The sequence below is a fragment of the Acinonyx jubatus genome, chromosome E1, assembly GCF_027475565.1.
Source record: "Acinonyx jubatus isolate Ajub_Pintada_27869175 chromosome E1, VMU_Ajub_asm_v1.0, whole genome shotgun sequence".
Lineage (NCBI taxonomy): Eukaryota > Metazoa > Chordata > Mammalia > Carnivora > Felidae > Acinonyx > Acinonyx jubatus.
Genome location: NC_069397.1, coordinates 55,368,009 through 55,395,995, shown reverse-complemented (window position 1 = coordinate 55,395,995; position 27,987 = coordinate 55,368,009). Strand labels below are relative to the sequence as shown.

Sequence of the window (27,987 nt, the reverse complement as noted above, 5' to 3'; positions counted from 1 at the left end):
CTCGGGGTCCCCGCGGGCTGGCACTCCGGCGGCCGCGGCGCGATGGAGGCGCCGGCCGAACTGCTGGCCGCGCTGCCCGCGCTGGCCACGGCGCTGGCGCTGCTGCTCGCCTGGCTGCTGGTGAGGCGCGGGGCGGCCGCGAGCCCGGAGCCCGCGCCCCCGGCCGAGGCCCCCGGGACCCCCGCGCCGCCCGGCCCCTGCGCCCCGGAGCCGGCGGCCGCGCCGGAGGACTCGGGGGAGCTCGAGGGCCCGGGGGAGCGCGCGGCGGCGCCGGCGGAGGCGGAGGCGGAGGAGCAGGCCGCCGAGGCCAGGCAGGTACGGACCCGGCCCTCCCGGGCGCCCCCTCCCCACCCCGGGGCCCCGCCCCCTCCGTCTCCCGGCTCGGGCGGGGCGGGGGATCGGGTCCCCAGCCTCGGGCCGGGCCGTTCCCGGGAGCGCAGAGCCCGCGGCCGGCAGGGAGGAAGGGCCCCGCCGGCAAACTCGCCCTCCTCCCCCAGAAGTGTCGCCGAGCGACGAGGCTGTCGGAGTTGTGTGCTCCGCTGGCGATCCTCTCTTCCCGGCCGGCCTGCCGCGGCTCCCGCCCAACCCCGCGCGGGTCACACCCACCCCTCACCCCGCACCTCGCCCCCTACCCCCCCCCCCCCCGGCCCACGGGTTCCCACATCCACGTGCATGTGGCACATTTCAAGGTCTGCAGTAATGAGAGTTGTCTCGATAAAGAAGAAAATAGTCATACTTGGAGGGGGGGGGGGGGAAGGAAAGCTGGCTTTTTTTTTTTTTAAGCCAATTTGAAATCCAGACTCCAGAGTCAGTGATGTCTCTGGTGAAGCGCATAGGGTGGGGCCGATGGGAAAGGCACCACACAATTGCGGTCATTTTTATTGTCGTTTTCAAACTGCACACGTGCTTTGGCACATCTCCCCCGGGGGTTGCAGATAAGCCTGGACTTTATGGAATGGAAGGGCAAGATAAGGCCCCCCTACAGCACAGCTGAGCACCCCTGTGCTGAGCCTCCTGCGACTGCCCCACGCCTCACTCCCTGTGGTCCTTCAGCTCTGTCCTGACGGTGCCGCCTTGCTTCAGGATACCCAGAGAGATATGCTCTCACCCACCAAGAAATACACTTTTCCCAGTGCTTGTCTCTACATTGGAAACCTACTGGCGAGGCACAAAACCCACATTCCCAGGATTTCCTCCTCCCTGGGCTCCTGTAGGCTCCCACCCAGGGCCCACATCAGAATTAACTTCCCAGCTCCTCTTCTTGGAAGGGAGGATGGCCAGAGCAGTAGAAAGCGTGACCAGGCTGCTTTAGTGCCTTGTCAGTGTGTCGACAGTGCCCATTCTGAATTCTGCTGGACACGGTGGTTTATACTGGAGAGAACCCTCGAGGGGAGAAGGCAGTGAGGCTGGGCCAAGGGGTTTCTCTTTGCTGAGTAAGTGTGCCGGACCCCTCTGAGCAGGCAGGCGCTTTGTTTGACAAAGTGGGTGACTAATTGTGTCATTAGAGCGGATTCTAACCAGCCTGCCCAGGGCTGTTGTATCCGGCCCAAGGAAGACAGGGACTCCGCTTTAATGGAGGCCCTGCTGTTCTTGCTGACCTCATCCATGAGGATGGCAGGTGGGGTTTGGACCCGTGCTGATTTGTTAGGTTTGCTCCCGTATTTGGGATTCTGCCTGCGCTCACGGCTTCCTGGGAACAGGAGAGGCGTACGGGCTATTCTCAGCCGCTTGCCCTCAGCAAGCCCTGCTCCCACAGTGGCCCTTTATCACTCAGCAGCAAGTTCTAGACTGAAGTTTGCAGCGCCTGATTGTGGCATCCAGTCATGTCTTGACCCTCTGGGTTACAGCACCCAGGAGAGAGCTTTCTGCAAGGCCTGGGGGCCCTCAGCAATTCGAGATCTAGTGGGATGGGCCCGGTGCCCATGGTCAGTAGCAGCCAGAGCACAATTTGCCTCTGTCTGGAAAATGCTCGTCCTGTGGCGGGGAGTGGGTGCTTTGAAGGACAAAGCTCATCACAGGGGTTCACATGCGGGGCAGTTGCCAGATGACCCTGAGAGGCCGTCCTCCCACTGCGACACCCTGTCCCGAGATCATCCCGACGCGAGGGTTATGTTGAAGTCAGTCTCCTCACTCGGAGCTCCTGCCTTCCCTTGTAGGTTCAGGTCCCCAACCGTTGCCGAGTTGCCCAGCCCCCATCAACTCCAGCTGGCAAACACTAAATCATTGCCGTGCCTCAGGCCCCGGGATCAGGTGCTGGGGGCGGGGGTGGGGGGGTGGGGGGGTGGGGACACCTATCACTGTCCCCCACTACTCTGCCTTCTTCGTGGTGGGATTACCCCTGGAAGAAGCTGTTAAGAAATTGGCTGGAAACAGACTTCTCATTATCATATTGCCGAGCCGGGAGAGCGGGTGGAAGGACCCTGGGGAAATGGGGGCTGGGGGCATACAGCCACCTTGCTAACTAATGGCAGGTCTTCTGATCCAGTCGTCCTTCTGCCCTGCCAGGCCTGGGAGGCTCAGGGCAGCTGCTTCCTTTGACTCACAAAGCTGATTACTGAGAAGGATCCAGAGCCCAGGGAAGCGGCCTTTCACTGTGGCTGTGGTTCACTGGGAAGCGTCCCCACGGTTGCGGGGAGCAAAGTAGCATGATGGCCCGAGACACCGGGCAGCCACTGAAGAAACGGGGGGTGAGCAACCGGCCAGGGCAGGGAGGCTGGGCATTGGGCAGAGCTCTATTATTAGAACCTCTTTCTTGTCATGTCTCCTGGGGGCGAGTGTAGGGGTGGGCAGCTGAGGAAGCATGACAGGCCTGCCACACCCTCACAGAGAGTGGTGGCCAACAATGTCACGAACCAGAGCCGGGCCCTTTTAAGGCCAGGAAACAGTGCTCTTTGGTGCTGATGTATAAGTTGCAATTTTAGGATTACCAGGCTTCTTACCCAACAGAGGCGTGGATTCCAGCAAGACTATGTCGTAGGGTTCCCAAACAGTGGTCAAGGTGAAAGTCAGGGGTCACTCAGATGATACTAGAGTGAGGTCTGGGCCAGAACTCAGACTTCTTGGCGCTCGGGTCCTAGCTCTGCTCAGCAACCGAGTGGGGACGGTATCACCAAACACAGAACAGGCAAGGACACTCTGCCAGACTGAAGACTAAAGAGACGAGACAGACAAACGGAATGCCTGATCCTTGATTGGGTTCTGGATGGGGGTGGGGGTGGGGAGCCATAAAGAACATCTTGGAGATAACTGGGATATGTTTCAAATGGATGGTTTATTAGATTATTTTGTTGTATCCACCACAGTTTCTTGCGTGATGCTGGCGTTGTGATTATGTGGAAATATGTCGTTGTCCTTAGAAAAACGCATGCCTAAACATTTAGGAATAACATAGAGTGATTCTTTTTTCTTCTTCTTCTTCTTCTTTTTTTTTTTGCATTTACTGTATTTATTGAAAAAATCCGCCTGTAAGTGGACTTACACAGTTCAAACCCGTGTCGTTCAGGGGTCAACGTATCATGATGCTAATCGTTATACACACACACACACACACACACACACGCAAGGTGGGTGTGTACGTGGAGAGAAAACGGAAAGACAGCAAAATGTTAATAATCAGTGAATCTAGGTGAAGGTACGTGAGTACCTTGTTCATCGTTTTATTCTTCCAATTTTTCTGTAGGTTTGGAATTTCTCAAAATACAGTGTTGGAGACTTGATGAGCACCGGGAAACTTATAGAATTGTTGAATCGTTATATTGGGCACCTGAAACTTTTATGACACTGCATGTCAATTATACTTGAATCACAAAAAAATACAGTGTTGGAAAAAAAAGAAACCCAGTGGGGAATTTCTCAGGACGGGGCTTGGTTTTTCAGACCCTCGGGTTGTGTGGGTCTGACTGGGCTGCACAGCCTTACCTGGCTGTCCCCACTGTGCGGCGGGGCCCGGGTTCACCTCCTTTTTTTTGTTTGTTTTCTTTTTTTAAAGTTTTATTTATTCTGAGAGAGACTGAGACAGCACGAGAGAGGGAGGGGCCAAGAGGGAGAGAGAATCCCAAGCAGGCCCCGCACCCCCAGCGCAGAGCCCGATGCGGGGCTTGAACCCGTGAACCGTGAGATCATGACTTGAGCCGAAATCAAGAGTCAACTGCTTAACTGACTGAGCCCCCCAGGCACCCCCCTGGTTCACCTCTGATGTGTTCCTGCTGTTAGGTCCATGCTGTGTCCCCTACCCTCACCATCCTTGTCACCACGGCTGTGTCCTGCACGCCCCCCCCCCCCCACCAGAGACCACAGAATGATTTAGGAGCATGTGAATCCCCTCCCCCATCATCCGTCCTGACCTTCGTGATGCCGACATGGCCCCACTTTCTGTTCTGTCAGCAAAGGCACAGAACCCAGCCAGTGGAGGGCGAGACAGATATCTGTCAATTGCTCACTTTGGAATCTTGTCTTAGCTCGAGCTGCTAAAACAAAATGCCATAGGCTGGGTGACTTATACACTAGGAATCTATTCCTCCCACTTCTGGAAATTGGCGAACCCAAGATCAAGGTGCCGGCCGATTCAGTTCCTGGTAAGAGCCCACTTCCTGGTTGTGGACAACCACCTCCTTGCTGTGTCCTCACGTGGTGGAGAGAGAGCTCTCTGGTCTCTTCCTCGTCTTATAAGGACAATGATCCCATCATGGAGGCCCCACTCTCAGGACCTCATCCAACACCGGGGATGGGCCCACAGGCCCCACTTCCAAATACCATCACTTTGGGGGGTCGTGCTGAGCTGCAGACAAGAGTCCAGGGTTCGGTAGTGCAAGACGGTGTCTTCTGTAAAGTCATTTCAGCTCAGAAGTCTTCTTCCGTGTGAGAAAGAAGTCCAGGGGCTTTCCCGATGGCTCAACTTTGTTCTTGCTTTCGGAGATAGTCTTTTTTATATATATATATATTTTTTAATGTTTTATTTGTTTTTGGAACAGAGAGAGACAGAGCATGAACAGGGGAGGGGCAGAGAGAGAGGGAGACACAGAATTGGAAGCAGGCTCCAGGCTCCAAGCCATCAGCCCAGAGCCCGACGCGGGGCTCGAACTCCTGGACCGTGAGATCGTGACCTGAAGTCGGACGCTCAACCGACTGAGCCACCCAGGCGCCCCAGCTTTCAGAGATAGTCTTATTTGCACACAGAAAATTTAGCTGTCAGAATTTTCTACGTAGTGGGAGGTGGTAAATTTTTAAAGAATCTCTCTCTCTATATATATATATTTTGAGAGAGAGAGAGAGAGCACTTGCAAGTGGAGGAGAAGGGCAGAAGGAGAGAGGATCTTTTTTTAAAAAACTTTTTTTTAGAAAGATCCTTCATTATTATTTTTTTTTAATGTTTATTTTTATTTTTGAGACAGAGCACAAGCGGAGAAGGGGCAGAAAGAGAGGGAGACGCAGAATCTAAAGCAGGCTCCAGGCTCCGAGCTGTCAGCACAGAGCCCGATGTGGGGCTCGAACTCGGGAACGGCGAGATCATGACCTGAGCTGAAGTCGGGTGCTTAGCGGACTGAGCCACCCAGGCGCCCCTAAATTTTTTTTTAGTTTAGTTATTTATTTTGAGAGAGAGAGAGAGAGGGAGGGAGGGAGAACGAGTGGGGGAGGGGCAGAGAGAGGGGGAGAGAGAGAATCCCAAGCAGGCTCTGCGCTGTCAGCGTAGAGCCCAATGTGGGGCTCGATCCCATGAACCGAGAGATCATGACCTGAGCCAAGATCAAGAATCCCAAGAGTCAGACCCTTAGCCAGCCGAGCCACTCGGGTACCCCGAGAAAGAATCTTAAGCAGGCTCCACACTCAGCATGGAACCTGACACCAGGCTCAATCCCACAACCCTGGGATCATGACCTGAGCCGAAATCAAGCATCCAAGAGGCCGACACTCAACCGACTGAGCTGCCCAGGCGCCCCAAGAACATGTCTTAAGAGACAAAGCTGCCTTTCTGGAACAGCCGGAGTCTGACCACACCTGGTCCGCCACCGTTAGGCACAGGTGAATGAATCAGGACTTCGATGGGGTTCAGAAACCCCCTCCTACGAGGGTCGTGCTGTGCACAGACAGAGCGCCTTGCTGACACTCTTTCTGCTTGCCGCTTGGTCAGAACTGAAAAGGAAGCCTGGGATGCTGCAGTAGGATGCCACTCCTGTCCCACCCGGAAGGGAGAAGTATCAGTCGCGTTCTCCTGGCCACAGTGGCTAAAGAATAACAAGTGAGATTAAATGGTCCCAAGGAAACCCAGCGTGACAATGCACGGTACTTGTTTACCTAATATTTTTGCCTCTGAATAGCCGTAGGTAGGAGTTGGGTGCGGGGGGGGGCGTCCTTTAACCTCTGTGCCTCTAGGCCTCGGTTTCCCCAAACTGAAAGGCTTGAACGAAAACCACCTCTGATATCGCTTAGAGCGCTTGGCAGTCCACGATTATCTGTGTGCACGCGTGGGTTTCATATTTGCAAGTAAAATTCCACGCTGTTAACACAATTCCACGTTGTTAACACTGGTCTGGCCAGCGTGACCTCTGGTTGAGACACCCCTGGGCACGTTCTCAGCAAGGACCTAATTCTGTGACCTCGGTATTAATAGTGTTTCTCCTGGCCAGATGCTTATTTGCTGAGGACTCAGAATCCGAGAGCAATCCCAAGACAAGCAAACACCTCCAGTCCAGATCAGTAAACCCTGCTCCAGGGGTCCAACCATTTGTATCTTTATTCTTCATGAAGCCTAAAACCAGTTTCTCTGCCTGTGGTGCAGAGGCCTCCTTAGACATTTTAAACACCGGCCACCTGTCTTGTGCTATTATCCTTAAAGCTGGTCGTGGTCAGAATTCTTCAGCCTGGTCGGTCCCCCTGCACAGTGGTTTCATTTCATCCTGTGCTCCCAGCTCTGATTCTGTCCCCGAGTTCTCGCTGTGCATAACCGTCTCTATTTATCCCGCAATGTAGACACTAGAATTCCACCTAATCCTTGCCGATAAGGGGAGAATGCTGGCTGGTGCCTCTGGGTGGTGTTTTTTTTGTTTTTTTTTTTTAATGAAGCTTTTGATGTCCTCCAAATCCTCTTTGTAGGAACGATGCCAAAAGCCGTTCATCTGAGAGGATTGGATCTGGCGTGCTTGGCCATCTGAGCAAGAGAGTGTGTTTAGGGCTTGTGAATGTGCCCTCGTTTGGGATATGAGGTCGGAGTCCAGGATGGCCCTGTTAGTCTGGATGGCTGAACTTGGCCCTGCAGCCTGGCTCCTCCACGTCCCCGGGTATTGTGTGCTGGGAACGTGAACGCTGGGTCTCAGTCTCTCCCCTCCTCTCCCCGTCTCCCCGCCATCCCCGCTTCCTGAGTCAGCATCTTACCCAGTATTCTTCCTTTGTTCTTGGTCCACTCTGGTCAAGCTCATGCCCATATCAAGTGGAGAGCTCACCTCTGGACCCGGATCGCCGCTGCTGCCTCTGGAACACACTGACCACTGCCCCCCCCCCCCGCCCCAGCCTCTTCCTGAGCCCCATCTCCTGCCTCCTCAACATTGGCCTGTGGTTGTCCAGTGAGCACCTGACATGGCCCTGTCTGTTAAGTGCTCTTGACTTCTTCTTTTTTTTTTTCTTTTAATGTTTATTTATTTTTGAGAGAGACAGAGTGTGAGCAGGGCAGGGGCAGAGAGAAAGGGAAACAAAATCCGAAGCAGGCTCCAGGCTCTGAGCAAGCCGTCAGCACAGAGCCCGACGCGGGGCTCGAACCCACAAACCGTGAGATCGTGACCTGAGCCCAAGTGGGACGCTTAACCAACCGAGCCGCCCAGGCGCCCCTAGTGCTCTTGACTTCTGTTGCCCGAGGGGTGCCCTCGGCCCCTCCCCGCCCCCAGCGTCCTTCACCACCGGCTCAGAATTCCTCCATGGCTCCCAAAGCTGCTCAGGCCAAAAGCCCACACAACGTGCTTGTTTTCTCATTTTCCCTCCGGCCCGAAGTCACTCCATCAGCAAGTCCTGTCGCCTCTGCCTGTGGGATACCTCCTCCTGACGTCAGGCCCTCCTCTCCACTCCAGCCTGCTCCGGCAGTCCGTGGCTCCTCTGGGCTGTGCAGGAACCTCTCAGCGGCTCCCCCTGCTTCCAGCCCGCCCCCCACATTCCACCCAACAACCAGCGCGATCTTTATAACCTGGAAACGGGCCCCTCACGCTCTCCTGCTCTAAGCCCTGCGGTGGCACAGAATACATTCCAAACTCCTGCCTCGGCCCTGCGGCCCGCCCTGCCTCCTCTCTGCAGCCACGGCCGCCTTCCCAGCTCTCAGACACACCCGGCCTGCCCCCCATCCGGACCCTGGGATTTGCTCTCCGCTCTGCCCGGTGGACCCTCCCTGGCCTAGACCTCCACATGACTGCTCCTGCCCCCTTGCCTTTCCAGGGTCTGGCGCCTGAGCACCTTAGCGGACAGAAGTCCCCCACCCCTGCTCCAGCACACCATTCTATTGGGCTTTCTTCACGGCACTCCACAGGGTCAGCACTCATTGTATGCCGAAGCGGAATGTCGGCTCCGGAGAACAGGGTCCCTGCCTGCCATGGTCACGGCCACACCCCCAGCTCCTACAGCAGGCTCAGCACACAGTAGCACCCACCACATGCTTGTGGAATTTATAAACCGCAGGAACAACAAAGAGAAGGAACGGGGCAGCCCCTGCCAGGAGGCAATGCCACCTCCTCGTAGGACTGGCCTGGGCAGCAGGCAGAGGCCATTTCTCTTCATGCCCCCGGATGCCCCAAAGAGGCAGACGGCTCTGTAAGGTAGTGAGCTCCCCGAGGCTACAAGTGTTCAAACACACTGGAGAACTTTCATCAAAGGTTTTATCAGCTATAGGGTTTTGAATTAGGTCAAAGCCACAGTGGCTTCCTCCCATTTTTAAAAGCACTAGCAGGGCACCTGGGGGGCTCAAGTCAGTTAAGCGGCCGACTTCAGCTCAGGTCATGATCTCACAGCTGGTGAGTTCGAGCCCCGCGTTGGGCTCCGTCCTGACAGCTCAGAGCCCGGAGCCTGCTTCAGATTCTGTCTCTGTCTCTCTGCCCCTCCCCCGCTGGCACTCTGTCTCTTTCTCTCAAATATAAATAAACATTTAAAAAAAATTAAGGGGGCGCCTGGGTGGCTCAGTCGGTTAAGCGTCCGACTTCAGCTCAGGTCACGATTGTGGGTTCGAGCCCCGCGTCAGGCTCTGTGCTGACAGCTCGGAGCCCGGAGCCTGCTTCGGATTCTGGGTCTCCCTCTCTCTCTTCCCCTCCCCCGCTCACGCTCTGTCTCTCTCTGTGTCAAAAATAAATAATAAAACATGAAAAACAATTTTTTTTAAGGCGCTAGATACCTTTGTTCTTCTTCAATCTTAAATGGAAGCCCAGTGCATAAGGCAAAAGCAGATCTGCCCTGGATGGAGGTCTCAGCCCCTCTATTCCCCTGCCCCTCCTCACAGCAATCCCCTCAGTACCCACCACAAAGCTCCAGGGGTCTGCCCCCTGAGGGCAAAATAAAAACTGAGCTCAAGACCATCCTCCCCGGATTCTGTGACCTCAAAGGACCCCGCGCAAAGGAAGGAGGAGCACCCAGAGGTGAATGCCCGAGATCACATACCCGAGGCCTTGGTTCCAAGGGGGACCCTAAGTTCCAGCCTGCCCTCCCCTGGCAGCCCCCAGGGGGTGGGAGAGGAGAGCACTTCCCGGGAAGCCTTAGAGACTGAGCCCCTGAATCAGGAAGCAGAAGAACTTCACAGAAAGGAAGCAGAAAGGAAGCAGCAGGCTTGAATCAGCGTTCCCAGGCCATGACCAAGTGTCAAAGATGCCGTGATCACAGAGAAAGGCTGAGAGGGGCCAGTTTGAGATAAGAAGACACAAGTTCCTTGGCTCAGGGGTGCGCCTTATCCAGCCGCAAATACAGGGTCCCCTGCCTGGAGCTGTCACTTGGGCGTGCGGTGGCTGAGCTGTTTGGCCGTTCGGGCGGGGGGGGGGGGGGAGAGAGAGAGAGCCGCCGTAACCATGACCTCTGCCGCCCCCACCCTCCCCGCCCAGCACAGGCGCTCCAGGAGCTGGCGCCAGGTCTGCGCCCGCAGCTGCTCCCCTCTGAATGCAAAAGATGAGCAGCCTGATTGCCTAATGGCATCTTTCTGGGAGGGGAGAGAGCACTGTCACACCCCCCCCCCTGCCTGCAGTGGAGCTGGGGCGGGGGGGGGAGGAGGGAGGCAGCGCCCGCACGATGCCCGTTGTTCTCGGTGCCCACATGGGAAGCCTGCAGCCGCTGCGGTGGGTGGGGCTGCCCAGGCTGAGGAGAGGTGAGGGGAGCCCCTCTCTCTGTTGGCTGCTGCCGGGGAGGGAGGGTCAGGCATCCCCAGGGAAGTGAGGCCTCCCTCTCCCCCTGCCTGGCGGAGCCGTGGTCCTCTAAAATCACTCCCAGATTAACCAGGGGCCCTGCCGCGGTCACAGCCCAGTTGGCTTTGGTGGCAACTCACAGGGTCCCAGCAGAGCCTGTGTGCGGGACCCCAGGGCCGAGCCTTCTGCTCAGGCAGACAGAGAGATGTTTCTCTCTCTCTCTGTCTGTCTCTTCCCTACCCCTGTCTCTGTCTCTGTCTCCGTCTCCCCATCCTCTGCCTCGCGCTGTGCATCAGGCCTGGATCAGCCAGGGCAGCCATAAAAGGCAACATGCTGTCTGCAGGCTCACACTGGCTCCGAGAAGCCTCCCCCCCCTCGGCCTCTGGGAGACCCTGGCCCCTGTGCTTTGCCTGTCCCCCACCCATCCCTCCACTGGAGGAAAAGTGGCCGGGGCCACGTGGCGTTAAAGCCCTCGGGTTCTATCCAGTAGCGAAATGCTGGGACTCTTGGTCAGGGAGGCGATGGGGTTGGGTTCCCCGCCTGGGACTGCTTTGGGGACCAACCAGGGTGACGCCAGCTGTCTGTCTCAGAGGGTGTCACCGACTCACAGCTTTCACGAAATTGATTTACACTGGCTTGCTAAGGCGGCTTGAGACACAGACATTCACTTTGTCCAGAACTGTGAGATCCAGGCGGGGGGGCAGGGTCCGTCTCTCCCGAGGCCTCTCTCCCCGGCTTGCAGGGGCCACCTTCTCACTTCGTCCTCCCGGGGCCTTTCCACGAGCACACGCATGCCTGGCATCTCCCTGTGTGTCCTCCTCTTATGCATTTGCTCTTAGAAGGACACCAGTCAGAATGGAGCAGGACCCACCCTCACGGCCTTGTTTTAACTTAATTCCTTCTTTAAAGGCCCCCTCTGCAAACGTAGTCACAGTCTGAGGTACTGGCAGTTGGGACCTCAGCATATGACTTTGGGGAGGGACATAATTCAGTCTACAACACACAGGTGCCATGTGTCACTCTCGGGACCAAGGGCAGTGACAAGAAATCCACATCAGTGGGGGCGCCTGGGTGGCTCTGTCGGTTGAGCGTCCAACTTCGGCTCGGGTCATGATCTCACAGTTGGCGGGTCCGAGCCCCGCGTCGGGTTCTGTGCTGACGGCTCAGAGCCTGGAGCCTGCTTGGGATTCTGTGTCTCCCTTTCTCGCTCTCTGCCCCTCCCCCGTTCACACTCTGTCTCTTTCTCTCTCCTTCAAAATTAAATAAACATTAAAAAAAAAAAATAGAAGAAATCCACAGTGATGGGCTCTTGTGGGCTGGCAGTCCCCACTCTGAGCAGCTGCCGGGGTCATGCTGCCCCAGGCGTGGTCCTAGCCGAGCTGTGTCAGGGAGCAAGCTCACGGGTGGGGTTCCGACTTCGAGACCCCCAGGGCATTGCCTCGAACCAGATGCAGGTAGGCCTTCGCTGATTCATTCGACAAACACTGAACTGAGGGCCGAGTCCCTTACCCTCCCAGATCAGGCCTTACATCCCTCACCTGCACTTGGACCCCCGCCTTTTGGAAGTTCATCCTGCCTCCTATCCTGCCCTCACCATGCCTTCCTACTTCCTGCTCCAAAAATGCCGGTCTCCTCTTTCTCCCCATTTAAAAGCTGCTGGGGGCTCCTCAATGCCTTGTTCCCTATAAGATCTTCCTGGTCCGAGCCCTGCCTCCTGACCCCCGTGATCCCCTGCGGTCACACCAGACTCCAGCCAGTCACTGCAAAAGCCGCGAGGCTCCCCACCTGGCGTCCCCTCTGGGGCCTCAGTGGCCTGCGCCCCTCAGTCCCGCCCGATGCGGGACTCGAACTCACGAACTGCGAGATCATGACCTGAGCCAAAGTCAGATGCTCAACCGACGGAGCCACCCAGGCTCCCCTGTTCTAGCATTTGGTACACGGTTCCACCTTACTGCTTTCCTTCACTGTCCTACACATGGTTTACAGTTCACTGCCTTTTTTTTTTTTTTTAATGCTTCTTTATTTTGAGAGAGAGCGCAAGCAGGGGGAGAGGGCAGAGGGAGAGACGGAGAGAAAGAACCCCAAGCAGGCTCCACACTGGCAGCGCAGAGCCCAGTGGAGGGCTCGAACCCACAAACTGTGAGATTGTGACCTGAGCTAAAATCAAGAGTCGGACACTTAACCCACTGGGCCACCCAGGCGCCCCCACAGTTCACCATCTTGAGGCAGAGAGTCTTGGACGGAGGCTGGAGGGCCACCGCCGTCCAGAAGGATGGCCATCTGTGGCCCAATCGCACTGTTTACGAGACCTGTCCATCTTCTTACCGGTGTCAGCACTTGGGTTTTTCTGTTGTGTACACGTTTTTTTTTTAATAAAATAAGGCCAAAATGCAATACACAGCGTCCTGTTTAATAATGGAATCCTTTCCATTATCATGATGTTATCTAAAAGCCCACTAAGTAAGCCCAGATAAACATGTGGGCCTGGGGTGCTTCCCCAAAGCACAGGTGGAAAACTCCAGCATCCTACCCATGCCCCAGCTGCCGTCCTGCCGCATCTGATGCAGGCAGCACTCTCCCGAGAGAAATCGATGTGTTCTGGGCTTGCTAAGTGGCGGGTGAGGAGGCAATGACAGGGGTCAGGACTCTGGCTGTCGGTGACAGCAACTTGGCTGGTCAGCCTGCGCAGAACTGGGAGTTGAGTCTCTCACGGACAGGGGAAGGCCAGGGTGGAGTGGCCTCGGGGACAACCACAGCCAGGCGCCCCCCGATCGCCCCCCCCAACACACACATTCCCAGGCTCACAGCTCTGGGACCAGACGTCCCTTCTCCCCAAGGAGAGAAGGGCCCAGAGGCTTCGAGGGGCGTCTTGTGAAGGAAGGGCATTTCTGCACAGACAGAAAACAGCATGTGGCCAATTCAGCACTATTTTCCAGACTTCATGAAGACTGCAATAAAAAAATCTATTTTATTTTATTTATTTATTAGTTTATTTTGTGAAAGAGAGAGAGAGAGAGAGAGAGAGAGCAGGGGAGGGGCTGAGAGAGAATCCCAAGCAGGTTCCACGCTGTCAGGGCAGAGCCCGAGGCGGGGCTCGAACTCACGAACCGTGAGATCACGACCTGAGCTGAAATTGAGAGTCAGACGTGCCACCAACGGAGCCACCCAGGCACCCCTAAAAAATCGATTTTAAAAGCCACAGACCCACACAGGAAATTTTATAACAGCATCTATCTATCTATCTCTACCACACACATAACACTATTTATCTTTAATTTAATTCTGGGTTACAGAGGTACCTCCAAAGTCTTAGTGCAGTTTTAAGTTTTAATAACTTAAGAAATGTGAATGCTACAGAGCTACAATACACATAGTCGAATATTTACTTATTTAAATTCCTTTTATACTTAGCTTCCTGACATTTGAAGGCTAAGGTTTTCATTTTAACTCTTTGTGTGCCAGAGTCTGCATGGATAGGCAGGTAGAGGAGTCCTCTCCCATGGGCACCTTGGTGAGCTGGTCGACCCCCCCCCCCTTAAAATCATGTTCAAGCTGTCAAGGGGCGCCCTGGTGGCTCGTCGGTTGGGCGTCCGACTTCGACTCAGAACATGATCTCACGGTTCACGGGTTTGAGCCCCGCGTCAGGCTCTGTGCTGACAGCTCAGAGCCTGGACCCTGCTTTGGATTCTGTGTCTCCCTCTCTCTCTGCCCCTCCCCTACTTGTGCTCTCTCTCTCTCTCTCTCTCTCTATTTCTCAAAAATAAATAAACATTTAAAAAATCACCAATTTCACAGTTCAAAGACCCATTGAACCGTAGCATTTAAAAATGTAGCATTTTTAAAATATATTAAGAGAAATCCATGTATCTCCATGCATATTAGAAAATCCAAATTATACTGAAATGTGTAAGATAAAAACAAAAGGCTGCCTCCCCCAGCCCCTCTCCCCAAAGGTAGCCACTAACAGTGTCTTGTGTGTCCTTCCAGAAAACTTTTCCTTGGTGATTATGACCATGTATGTGCATTTTCATTTTTATATTTACACCCAGAAGATGGCCCCTCTCACACTATGCTGCTTCTTGCTTTTTCCCGTTGGAAATTTGTCCTGATGCATTTTTCACATCAGTGTGTATGGCTGCCTCCTTGTTAAAATTTTTTAATGTTTATTTTTGAGAGAGAGAGAGAGAGAGAGAGAGACAGAGCATGAGCAGGGGAGGGGCAGAGAGAGAGGGAGGCACAGAATCCGAAGCAGGCTCCAGGCTCTGAGCTGTCAGCACAGAGCCTGACGCGGGGCTCAAACTCATGAACCGTGAGATCATGACCTGAGCTGAAATCAAGAGTCGGTCACCCAACAGACTGAGCCACCCAGGCGCCCCTGGCTGCCTCCTTTTTAATGCACACTGATGCATGGTGTGTGTGTGTGCTGTGATATATTCAACCTGTTAGTATTTTGGTGAACATGTTAACCAAATATATGGAACTTTAAGGATGAACATTCCAGTGGTTTCCAGTTTGGATTGGTTTCTGCGGCACAAAATCAGAGTCACTGTAGGAAAACCCGGACAGATGGTTTTCCAGTCCAGAGCAGGTCCCTAGCAGTGGGTGTGCTGGGTCACAGGGGTGTCTCCTTACCCTGCCTCCCCCGAAGGGGCCTGCCCCCGCCCCCTCCCCACAGCCACAAAGATGCTTTGCTGGGCAAACTTCTCGGGTCATCTGGACGCCCAGGCGCCACGTACTGACCTGCGCTCTGGGCAACATCGCTCACATCTGACGCTGAGCTGGATGGAAACTGAATGGAGAGCCTTGCTCCCGGCTCCCGCCCGGCTCCCCCTGGCTGCCTTTTGTGAGCGACAGAAAGTCAAGGCCCTTCAGGGTTTGCCACTTACGACCCGCGGTTGGACTCGTGCAGAATTGCAGCCCAGCTTCGCTCGCTCTGCCGTGAGGGACAGAGCTCCTCCGCTCTGCGGCCGCTCCTCCCTGCCCCTGCCGAGGCCGCCACCCTGGCTGCACCCCCCGGGCGCCGAGTCCCAGAGGCCTGGGCGTGCTGCCTTCGCCGCCCGGGGAGCTCACTCCGTGTGTGCCTCCCCCTTGTAAACCGGGGGTGTCTCCGGATCCGCCGGCCCGCTGTCCATCACAGCTCCTTGGGCTGCGTGTCCCCGGTGCCCCCCAGCATTCCTGCAGGCTGGAGTCACTCCTTCCTCCCAAGAAGGCCATCTCGGGACGCTCCTTCCAGCCGTCTGTTTATTGAGTCCATTCGTGGGAGAGCCGGGCCTCCAGGAGGTGGGGGAAATGGACACTGAAACGGGAGGAATGAGGTTCCGGGAGGCAGAGCCCGCGAACGCACCTTCTCTGTGATGGCCCGGCCCCAGATGGCCCGCCAGTTTTCCTCTGGCGCCTTTAGTCGCACCCAGAGTGTGGGATGGGAGTCCCCAGTCCCCTTACCAAAACGGCATCCACAGGCTTTGGCCAGCACCCACCCGGAAAGGGTAAAGAGACTGAGGTCCAAAGGTCGAAAGCACAGCGCCTCGGCCCTTATCGTCTTGGCCAAACAGCGTTAGCTCGGGGATCATACGGATTCCACCTGCTGGTTAACTGTGGCCCCCACCAGGGTCCTCCCGACCACGCCCAACAGACAGGCACCGGCGCCGTGTGGGCTCAGGCTGGCCCTCGGAGGCCCCTTCCTCTCCTGACGCTCTGCCCACCGCTGCCCCACCTCCCCAAGGCGGTCACCGGCCTCCAGTGCCCCCACCGCTGTGGCGCATCCCTCCTGCCCGGGGGCCAGGGTCAGGTCGCTTTCACCAAGGGATCGGGGACGCCTGGGTGGCGTTATCCGAGTAAACCGTGTCGAGCTCCGGGCACCGGACGCTGACTCTCTCTTTATCTTGCAGGAAGAGGAGCAGGAGCATGATGGCCAGGAGGACCCACCCCGAGCAGAGCCTGAGGAGGAAGATGGTGAGTAGGATCCCTGCCATCAGACTCTGGCCGGCCAGGAGAAGGGAGCAGGTGTGTCCGGGAGCGTTAAGGAAACTGGCCAGCTGGAACCCGAGCGGGTGGAAGGCGGTGGGCTTGTCCTGGGCACCCCCGGGGGCCAGTGCCCTGGACGGACAGAGGCAGAACCAAGCACGGTGTGGGTTTCCGCTGGGTCTGTCGTGTTTTATTTCTTAAAAACAAACACAAAAAATCAGGGGCGCCTGAGTGGCTCCATCAGTCGGTGAAGCGTCCGACTCTTGATCTCGGCTCAGGTCATGATCTCACAGTCTGTGAGTTCGAGACCCGAGTCAGGCTCTGAGCTGCTGGTGCGGAGGCTGCTTGGGATTCTCTCTTTCTCTCTCTCTCTCTCTCTCCTCCTGCCCCCTCAAAATAAATAAACTTAAAAACAAAAGCCAAGAAAACAAAAAACAGCAACATGTCAACATTTGTTCATCTACACGGCAAGTACACGGAGGACGTGCATTCGTGTATGTCCGAAGTAGTTCTCAATCTGTCAAAAGGCAAGACTGTTGCTGTGACTTTTGGCCGACTGCTGGCAGGGGCAGTGGAAAGAACGCGTTGCAGGAATGCAGTGACCACGGCTGGTGTGGGCGTGTGGGCTGGCGGTGCGGCTGCGCTGGGGGGCCCCCGGCACCCCGCTGAGGCCCCACAGGCCGCTGCCGCTTCTGTCAGTACTGCCTCAGGGGAAGAGGGAAGGGCAGGCAGCTAGGGAGCCCGGTGGGGGGGACTCTGCTCTCCTAGCTTCTCCGTCATCTGGGGGTTAGAGACACACGGGAACTGTGGCCCTGGGGTCTGTCCCTGCCTCGTGGCCCCAGGTGGCTGCAGGGATGCCAGAGGTGGGGGTCCCGTTAGTGACTTGGGGACACAGAAAGGGGCAGGAGCCGAGGCCGCTGGAGGCCCCTCGGCCAGGACAAGGGGAGGCTCACTAGCCCCACCCCCAGCCGTGTGCCTCATCACTGGGCCCTCCCTCCTTATCTGACTGCTGCCCCTGGACGGCCCCCAGCCCCCAGCCGCCACCTGCCAGCTCTGACAAGGCAGGGGAGGGAAGGGGAGGGCTATGGCCCCAGCTGTCAGAGGAAAGAAGAGTGGGCCCCCAGGCCCTCTGCGGCGAGCAGCTCAGCTCCCAGGCTAATTGATTAGTGTCGCTAAGATGCCCTTCCTAAGCAAATTGGTGAGTCAGTCACACAAGGCTGCGAGAAGTCCTCCTCCCCGGGAGGCTCTCACATCGAAACCCCCTGGTCTGGCTGGATTGGACGCGGCCGCGGATCACTCGGTACGCCACGTGCGATGTGATTAAGGGAAAAGCTTTTCCGGACGGACGTTCGTTCGTTCGTTCTGCCTGGCTCGGAAAACATAAAATCATCAGACCTGCCCCGTAAATTGAAACCTTGAGCAGCACCCAGCTGGCAGAATTAAAATCGCTTTTTTTCTAAAACAGAGCAACACAATGACCTTGACGTTGAGGGTAATTGGGTTTCTTTGTTGCCTCTCTTGGAGGTCCAGAGCGAGCGTGGTTGTTGGTGGTTGGTGCGTTCGTTTGTCGGTGAGCTCAGTCTGAGACCGCAGCTCTGTGTGATTCCGCCCCGAAGGCAGGCTTCTCGGGGCTTTCCTGGCAACCAGGGACCCAGGCCCCCGCAGACAGGGGCTTGGAATTACTCAGCAAAGCACCCAGATCCTCAGACGCAGGCAGGCCATACCTGGTGCTGTTGGGAGCCCCTGATCCTGCGGTCCCCAAGGACCCAGCCCTTGGTTTGTCAGCCTGAGCTGTGTTCCAGAAGAGCCGGCCGGCAGGGACCAGGGTCTCCAGTGGGGGATTGGGATGGGGGGGGTGGGAACGGATTCCCCTGTCTCTGCCCCAAGCCCTGTCTCACCCGGAGGAAGAACCAAGCCCCCCCTCCCCGACCACGCGGCCTGGCCCCTCTCTCTGCCACCCAGTGCCGCTGGCCTCCCTGCTTTACTGGATCTGTCTGCCAGACAGCACAGGGTTTGCTCCCTTCGACTATCATCTGCAAAACCCTTCCCGATGCCACCCCCACCCCATCTCCAGTGAAACTTCCAAGCAGCCCCCTCCCTGCCTCCCACACCCCTGTTCTTTCTGCAGAGCCCTCATGACCAGCGTCAAACGCTGTATTTTACTTATCTTGGCTTGCTGCCCCTTTGATTCACGGCTAAGCCCCCAGCACCTAGCAGAGAGCTCACTTCATGTCTGCAGAAAGAATAAAGAGCCCATGAATCCTGGTACTAATGTAGGAACTTCTCCCTAAGGCAAGGCCACAGCCCCTGGGGCGCCCCAGGCCCCAGGCCGTCTGCCCTACACCTGCTGGGTTGAAGGACCACTTACGGCCATCGATTCCCAGGGCGGGGGGCTCTCTCCCTCCGATACTCAGCCCAGGGCTCCGCTCTGAAGCTCTTTTCTCTTCCGCCCTGGCAGTCTCTGCTCAGCACCTGCCCTGACTCCCTGTCGCACATTCCTGCCTTTCTCTGTCCAGACCTCTGGCGTGCCCTCTCATCGGGCCTCGAGATTGTTTGTTCTAAGGCAGCTAAGGAGTCTGCTCTCGGGGACTGGCAAATCCCGGTACACCTATTCAGTACTAGGCACCGGTTTGGATGCCCAAATTCAACACGGTGTGAAAGATCCCACATCACTCCTGTGAGCTGGATGCGTTGTTTCAGATTTCTGATAGCTGGTGGGCATCCCCCAAGCCCCAGAGCCTGGAGGACCTCGGCAGAAGGATCAGGAGTCCCTGTGCCACCCTCCGGGCCTGGGACCCGAGGAGAGGCAGGGAGCCCAGCACCTTGGCCCAGCCTGCTGGGTCTGATGTAATTCGCACAGCAGTAATGGGGGGGCGGGGGGCGGCTTCAATGACGACGGTAGAGTGTCCTCGAAGGCAGCGGCTTGGCGGGAGCCTTTGCCAGACAGCTCTGTGGATGGCTCAACCCTGCCTTGGGGGAGGGGTCCAGCATTTGGTGGATGGAGCCATACCGTTTGGGGAGGGGGACTGATTTCTCTCCAACTATCTCATTTTTGTCTCTGTATCCCCATTTCGAGTCCCTAAGTCACGGTGGGATTTCATGGAAAGAGTGTGGGAGGGAGCCCTGCCAGTCGAGCAGAAAAGTCGCAGGTGCCCTCTCGGAGGCCTGGGCAGCACGTGCGTGGTCACCAGGGTGGACGGGGGGGGGGGGGGTGGAGGGAGGGACTCGGAGTCTGTGGGAGGCGCCCAGCCCCCTCCCCAGTCCCACGCGCCAGCTCTTACCCCCTTCCCCGTCTCCTCCCTGCAGGGGGAGAGGTCTTCTCCTTTAAATACAGCCCCGGGAAGCTGCGGGGAAACCAGTACAAGAAGATGATGACCAAAGAGGAGCTGGAGGAAGAACAGAGGTAGGCCGCACACCTTCCTCTCCGACGAGCCGGGGCTGTCTGGCCCCTGCCCTCGGGGGCCAGGAGAGGAGGCGAGCTGAGTCTCGGGCCAGCTGCCTGCCCCCACCCCCTGCCACCCTCCGTTTTGTTTTCGTTTCAGGGGTTCTTTCCTATCTGTCTGTCCTGCCTCCACTCAGCCGGGCTCGACTCCCCTGGAGAGGGTGACTCCCCTGGAGAGGGTCCCCTCAGGGCGCTCGGGAGGACCCGCTGAGCCCCTCCCCTGCCCCACCCCGACCCGCTGCAGAGGGAAAAAGCGAGATGCCGGGGAAGAGCCTGGACCAGATAGAGTTCATGACAGAACCAATCTGTCACTTCAGGACAGAGCTCGATTCTTCCTGCTCATCTCTCTGGCCGCTCCCCTCCGGCCCCTCCTCGCCCAGCGGCCGCCTTCCTTCTGTATCTGTTCTGCTCCGTGGAGCTCGGAGGCCGAGGCAGCCGTGTAGCGCCCCAGGTTTAGAGTCGGGCGCCCCCCACCCCCGCCGGACACCCCCCGCACACCCGTGGGCTAACCTCCGCGGATCCTCTGCGCTCCGTCCCGCCAGCGTGCCAAGGAGCGCTCTGGAAACAGCAGGACAGCTGGGGAAGGGAGAACGGGGGGGGGGGGGTCTGACCCCGAGCCCCGCCCGCTCGTTAGCACAAGCTGGGGTTCTCGGGTCACAGGGGACAGGAGCGTTTATTTTTCCAGAATGCATAACTCAGCCACCCTTTCATTGCCACTGGCCACACCACTCAGGGTCCCTCAAAAGTCAGAAGCCGCTCTGTCCACGAGAACCCGCATTTCCCTTCCTGCGGCCGTGCCCCGCTTCTTCCAAAGCCGGCCTGGAAGGCTCTTCCCCGGGGGCGGAGGGGTGGCGGTGTCGGCCCAGCGGGAGGACGACCCGGAACAGGGGGACCTGGCCTCCAGGGGAGCCCCCCCCCCCACTCCTCCGTGCTGGTGACACTGCCTGTGGTTTGCTGCCTTTATATTTCAGGATTGAGCTGACCTCTGACCTCACTTCCCTGTAGCACGTTCCTTAGGTCCTGAGCCACACATAATCTTGCAAATCCTTTTGGTAAGGAGACGGACTTCTTAGACCACTGGTGCTTCCCCCCTCCTGTCTGTTAATGTGTCCCCAACATGACTGGCGTGGTCTAAACCTCCCCCATCCCCCCCGCCACCTTCATAACCAATTAATTCATTCTGCGCACCGAGCACCCAGCCGCCTCGTTCTTCGCCAGCACGGGGGTCGCTGGGTGACCAGGCCCCTCTCCCAGGGCTGCAGGGTCCTGGGAGCGCAGTGAACACGCGTCCCCCGTGGGCCTCATGGACCAGCTGGCGGGGAGCTAGCGCCCCCTTGTGAGGCTGGGCAGAACTGTCATTCCCCTGGGGACCAGGGAGGCTGCGGGGAAGCCCGCTGGCTGTCCCCCTGCCACTTTGGTCCTGCCCTAAGAAGGTGATGCAGCTGATAAAACCTCGTGTGGCAAAAACCCCAGGCTCCCAAGTTGTGGGACAGGCAGGTTTTTCGGCTCAGAGGAAGGGGTGGCCGACTTCAGCCCTGGTCACTATGCTCAGTGTGACCAGAACACGGCCACTCTGGTTTTCCTGTGGCCTGTGGTGGCTTCTGCGCTGCTGTGGCCGGAGTGAGAAAGCCCACAAAGCCCAAAAGAGTCCGTATCGGGCCCTTTACAGAAACATTTCGCAGCCCCGGGATTAAGGATAGGCAGGGCTGGATGCACCTGTGGGCTCTCGAAGGTCCCCGTGGACGGAGCTGAGGTCCTGGTTCCCGGTGCTCAGAGGATGTGAGGAGCCACTGGAACAGGAAGGACCAGTTAGGGGATGGATGCCAGGCCTCGGGCCAGGGGTCAGACGGCCGCTGTCGCTGGGCTCCGAGCTGGGACCTTGGTGATGGGGAGGGAAAGTCCCTTCTCTGTTATGTTTAGACAGCAGGGTCTTTCGCTATGGAGTCTTTGGGGACTTGTCGTATACCAGTTTACACCTGGCTATTCCGTGCGGTGGAGACCGCGCCCCGGGTGTCGCTCTTGGGGTGAAGGGGGCGATCTCTCCTCATCTGTAGGCTGTGGTCATCACCGCTGCGCCCCAACTTGAGGGGCTAAACACCGTCCTCGAAGGGTGGAGCTGGAGTTCATGTTCATTTTCATTACCGCCCTTCCCCAGCATGCTCCCCGCGGCTGTTGGACGAGCCTGCCTGTGCCTGCTCCCTCCTGCCCCTGCGCGCGCGGCCAGCTCACGCGGCACTGCATGGGGCCCCTTGACGCGCCACCCCTCTTAACGGCTGCTTCTGTTCCTTGCATGGCCACGCTTGGGGTTGCAGAGGCTGGCAGGTTTGGCTTTGTCTTTTCACCTACAGCACGGTGGTTCCCGTGTGGCCCGGGAGAGAGCCGACGGGTGCGAGGTAACTCTGGTCCCAGCTGAGTCTAGGAGACGGCCCTGGAATCCCAGTATGGAAAAGAACAGGCATATTATTGTCAAACCACTGAAACCACAGGCCAGCGAAAAGTCTGCTTCCTTCTCTGCCTGTCAAGATTCTTTCCGACCAAACTCTGCCTGTTTCTAATTCCGTTCCTGGCGCTCCGGGTCCCAGTCGAGTTGCAAGCTAGTTAACAAATAAATGCTCTAAGTCCCCGACGTTAAATTTATCACCTCAGCCAACAGAGCCGTAGCCAGAGCCCAAATCTTTAGTGGTCCCACTAAAGAGCATCCCCCAAAGCCTCACTTTATACGTTTTCAGAACACGGCCTTTAGGAAGCAGGACTAAACTCAAGACCCCAGATTGTTCTTCCGCGTGTTTAAACGGACATTCCCATCCTTAGAATCGCCCGCAGGTCAGGTTCCTTCTGCCCAAGGGGTCGGAAATGGTAAGGTTTGCAAATCCAGAGACAGCTGCTGCCCAAGAATGAGCCCGCTTCTCACTGGCTGCACCCCCTCCTCCGAGGTGTCCCCTGGGGCCTAGGGCTCACAGGTATCCTCGGCACTGCCATGCCGGGCTGGGGGACTGTGCGTTCGCACCGAAGCTCCTCTGGGAGGCGCCCCATCCAGCCTCAGGGTGTAGCTGGGCTGGCGGGTTTGCAGGCTGCGGACCGCTCCTCCCCGCTCCCAGAACTAGTGAAGCTGGAGGCTTGGCAGGAAAAAGAAAAAAAAAGCACCCCTGGCCACACCTGTCCTTGTATGCCATCCGTTCGTCCCACCTTCCGGTCCAGAGGAAAGTGGCTCTGATGGATGGGAACCTGGGACCCCAGCACCCACTCCATTCTGAAGGTCCTCGGCAATGTCCTGACCTTTCTGGGTGTGGACACAACTCTAGTGGAAGGTGTGTTGTTCAGCATAACAGGGAAGGGCGAGAGCGGGCGGAGGAACCCAGGCTGTGGGATATTCCGCGTCCGCAACCTGGTGTGTCCGTGAGGAATTTATTTGCCCGTGTGAAGGTCTAGAAACATGAGCGACGCTGACCTCCAGAAGAGGGCGCCAGAGGGACAAAATCGTCCCCTCTTCCCTCATCAAGTCTGTGGGCTTCTTTCTGGGTGTTGTTTAGACGGGGTGGGCACACATCCTAGGGTGCCAGTGTCCCCGGCGGGGACAAAACCCAGCCAGTGGGAATAGGAAGAGCGGGACGGGAGGGCCCCAGGGAAGCACATAGCCAAACATCCGGAGCACCCAGTATCTGTCCAGACGTCTGCCCTGCCCAACTGCCTAGATGCGGGGCCCCCCTCTGCCTAACTAAGTGCCTCGCGGACGCAGAATGGGGGTCGGTGGGCTGCCACGGTGCCACGCTCTGGGGGACAGACTGTCTTGCTGCAGGTGATGAGAAGCAAACTTACCCCGTGTCTGAGAAACCAGTGTCCAGCCCGGCTTCTGCAACTCCAAACGTCCTCCCCCGTCGTCCCCGATGCCCCCCTTTCCTCCCCGCCCCCACCCCCGCCCCGTGATACTTGCAAGATGGAAGGAGTAAAATAAATGATCTTTTCTCCCTATTTCTCTTTACAGAACCGAAGAATAATGAAGTTATCCTTAGCCTCCTGCTAAAGGCTTTTTCCCTTTGACATCTTAAAAGCTTGAGCGCTAGAATGGAAATCCCCAGAGCGGAGCCACGCGGGCTCCCGGGTGCCTCTTGCCTACATAAACCCGCTGGGACCTAGAGCCTCCGGCAGGACCCGTCCCTCGGCAGGGAGGATGCCAGGGGGCGCCCTGGCCCCCCACCCCCGGGGGAGATGCGTTCCTCCCTGTTGGCGCGGATGGCTCGGTTAAGCAAGGGTTTCGTAGACTTTGATTTTTCGTATCACTGAACCCAGCTCTCCACACACCCTTCACACCTGTGATATGGCCAGTGGCAGCCACCTTGTCATTTTAAAACCATGTGGCTGCATTCCAGCCCCCCCAGCCCCTGCCTTTTCCTCCACTGACGCCTAACCCGGGAAAGACTTGGAGGCGTGCCAGGCAAATGAGGGAGAGACGCCGGCGCTCAGTGGCTGGCTTAGGGGTGGTCTTGTCTTCCTCTCCCTGGGGACCCACGTCCCCCTTCCGGGCGCGGTTGTTGGGGGGGGTGAGAGACGCTATATCGATGGCGGGGGCGGCAGGGAACCAGCGTCGGCTAGAAATTCGCTGTTGCCCTGACTCTTCATTTCGAGGAGGCTTGAATCCAGCCCTCTTGTTGCTAAAAGAAGCCTTTTCACTGACGCTCTTATCAAGCCCGGCCGAATCTCAACCTTCGCTTTGGCAGAAGCAGTAATAATAGTTTGCTTGAAATAGATCTCTCGATTATGCCTTTTCCTAGAAGGTTTCATAGATAAGTTAGAGTTTCGCGAGAGAATGAGAGCAGTCCCAGATCCGTTTCTTGGAATTTTATATTGGACGACGTTTATACTACACCAGACTAATGTGCAGTTTTTAGATGTGTTGGTTACAACATTTTTTTAAGCAGTAAGTTTTTTAGAAAAACGATCGCCATCTGATGGAAGGCCGGGATGTCAACCCCTAGGCCGTGTCGCATTCCCAGTGACCCTCTCCTCTGGGCCTCGAACCTTAGGTTTAAGGACGGAGCGCGGGACAGAACACCAGCCACACCGAGACCTGACAGGTAGATGCTGTCTTGTTAGCAACCAGGTCCCCACACACGCAATACGACGGCCTTGTCCAGACTGGGATCTTAATGACACCGTGAGCGGGTGACTGCCTCCCTCCGGGTCAGCTACCTAGCTAGTTAGTTGTCTGGAATCTTTCTGAACATGGCTCGTGGGCCCCAAGCCTCACGTCCTCCTGATGGCTTGGATCTGTGTATTCAGCCTTTGTTCAGCCCAATAAACTTTGAGTAGATGATCTCGGTGACCGTGTGTTTTTTCAGTTTCGCTTTGCTTTTAAGAAATCACGTCCTTCGAACCCATTAGAATTTGAGCTCTCATTCTGATGCCCGTTACCCTCTAGCAGAGTACAAGTCCTATGTCTGCGAACACTGCCCGAGCGCCGCGGCCGGCGAAAATACCTGAGAATTTGCGTTCACTCGGGGCGGGGGATTGTGATGCCGTCCAGGGAGGCCCAACACACATCCTTTCCATTCCCAGTGCTTTTGTCGGACTGTAGGGTACAGAACACCTATGGCAGGACAGGAAAACGGACCGTAGAAATCACAGTTCCCAGGGCGACGAAGAGAGGCTGGGAGTTGGGACTTGAGTATTTCAGCTTCTAGATGCTGCTCTAGCCAGGAAACCACCTGCTGGATGGGAGATAAGGGGTCACCACCGAAGGAGTCTGGTGGGACGAGACCAGACGGTGGGACCCCGCCCCGGGCAGCGCTATGGGTGCCGGGTGGCCGGAGGCCGTGCCGAAGCCCTGCCGTGCGGCGTCTAAAGCGGAGCCGGCCGCAGGGAGGGCCAGTGCGCAGGGAAACCTCAGGACCAGCCTCGCTGCCAGCACCTGGAGCGGGAACAGGCCCCAGACTGGCCCTGAGCCCTGTTTCCTGCTGCGGTTTCACCTCAGCCTTTCACAACACTCGCGCCCCTGGGAGCTGTCCTTTGCTGGTCAGATGGGGTGGCTGAGCCTCTTAAAGACAGCAGCCCTTGAGAGGCACCCGGGTGGCTCAGTCGGCTGGACTTCCGACTCTTGATTTCAGTTCAGGTCATGATCTCATGCTTCGCGAGTTCGAGCCCGACGTCGGACTCCATGCTGACTGTGCAGAGCCTGCTTGGGATTCTCTCTCTCCCTCTCCCGTTGCTCCTCCCCTGCTCATTCTCTCTCTCTCTCTCTCTCTCTCTCAAAATAAATAAATAAGAACTTAAAAAAAGAAAAAGATAAGAGTCCTTCACTCGCAGGCCTGTGTGCAGGCCAGTTCAGGGCGCCCGCTGGCCATAAGGTATATGTGCAAAGTAGGAAGAGGTGCCCCTTCCTCCGGGCAGCGAGACCCCATGCCAACCCTGCCCCTGGTCAAGCCTCCATACGCACCTCCGTGTGCTCCCTGCTTCCCAGCTGGTAACGGTTTCCGTCCTCATCCTTCTAAAAGGCTGTCGCTAACATGGTTTCTCGTGGGTTCTCCGGCCACGGAACGGAAACAGCCCTCTCCCCGTTACGTCCTGGGTCACGCGAGATCTAAGCTCAAAAGGCACCCATGGGGAAACAGGGGCGCAGGAACTCTCAGGGTCACGTGGGTCCCCAGACCTGCAGGGAAAACCCCAGACTTAGAACCCGCTTTTAGAACCTTCGGGCTGAGGCCGTTCGGCCCAACCAGCTCGTGTGTCTTGAGTGGATCTGGCTTCAGTTTAACTTTCTTGCTGTCCCGGAAAGCAGACGTCGCACCAGCCGAGAGGGGAGCGCCCCAGCCCCGGACGCGCTGGGCGGCCCCCTGCGCTGGGCCCCCGAGCACCTTCTTCCTCTGTCCCCTCTCTTCCCCACAGAGTGCAGAAGGAGCAGCTGGAGGCCATCTTCAAGCTCATGAAGGACAACAAGGAGACGTTTGGGGAGATGACAGACGGCGACGTGCAGGAGCAGCTCCGGCTCTACGACATGTAGGCCGCCTCCGCCCGCGAGGCCCCGTCCCTGACTTGCCGGCTGCGGCAGGCTCGCTCACTCGCTCTCGCGTCTGTAGCTGTAGAGGCGCTACACACGGGCCATGCGGTTCCCAAAACTTAGGCATGGTTTTCCAGCAATCGGGATTATTGTCTTCGGAGTCAGACTTTTTTTTTTTTTTTTTTTTTGCTAAGAGAATGCTCCCCTACGGCTTATGTCCGTGCAGTCACAGAAGCTTCCAGAAAGCCTTCTGAAGCAGAATGAGAGCGCAGGGTTGTTAGACTGGACACTCGGGCAGCAGGACCTGTTACCCGTCTTCCCACAGTGCCCCTGAATCCTTCCCACACCCATGTGCCCAGGGGGCCATGGTGGGGGGGGGGGGGCCTCTGAGCGTCCTTTTAGCAAAAACTCGAACTCGACCCTCACCTTCCACACTGGAGCAAATCGGTGTTATCAGAGTTGCGACCCTCGGAGAGCTTCCCCTGCGGACGCGTGAGACTTACTTCACATATAGGCTCATCTGAGTGCTTATAATGCACCCAGGGCCACGCTAGCTGCTAGAGGTAGAAGAAATCACATATGCAACACGGGGCCTCCCTTTAAGGAGACGAAAGTCCTTCAGAGAAGCGAGGCACGTGTGCAGGGAGAGAGCAGGTCCCCAGACAGCCTTCAGTCAAACACCAGAATGACCTCACGGGACAGCGTCCGGGACACGTCAGGAGGTCAGTAAATCTCTGGGAGTCCGTGAACTTGCGAGGACGCAGATAACGGCGGGGCTCCTGCCTGCTGCACGGGCCCTGTTTCTGTTCGCCCCACAGGCCGGAGAATTCCTAGCCAACCGAGCTGGAGAGGGTCTGCCCCAGAGAGAGCCCATGACGTTCTTAGAAATATTTTGTGTTTGCTGAAATAAAGCTACGTCAACACAGTGAACTCAAAGCAGCAGTGGCATTTTGCATACCTCACATTAGAGATTACGGGGATGGGGGTAAGTTCCTCTCCCTCCGTCCTCTCCTCTTGCTTCTGGAATTCTCCTCGGGCACCTCCCCTGTCTGTTCCTGCCATTCCTTTTGCTTCCTTGTGGACAATCTGCACAGGAGAGGGGTCTGTTCTCTGTTGTCTTACCCAAATGTCAGTGCTTTAAAAACAAACCAAAAAAAAGATATATATATCTTGACACTGCTTTAAAAAAAAAAAAATATGATGTTAGACTTCTTTGTTCCCTTCGTCACCTCCCAGGG

At 56.9% G+C, this 27,987-nt stretch overlaps 1 protein-coding gene across 1 annotated transcript; it reads left to right on the top strand.

The window, feature by feature from the left end:
- Positions 1 to 2: 2 nt before the first annotated feature.
- On the top strand, positions 3 to 26,891 carry MXRA7 (matrix remodeling associated 7). Its single transcript, XM_053212139.1, has 4 exons — positions 3 to 315; positions 16,241 to 16,304; positions 19,623 to 19,719; positions 26,638 to 26,891. The coding sequence occupies exons 1-4, from the start codon at positions 43 to 45 to the stop codon at positions 26,750 to 26,752; spliced, it is 549 nt and encodes a 182-aa protein (XP_053068114.1). The 5' UTR covers positions 3 to 42; the 3' UTR covers positions 26,753 to 26,891.
- Positions 26,892 to 27,987: the final 1,096 nt, after the last annotated feature.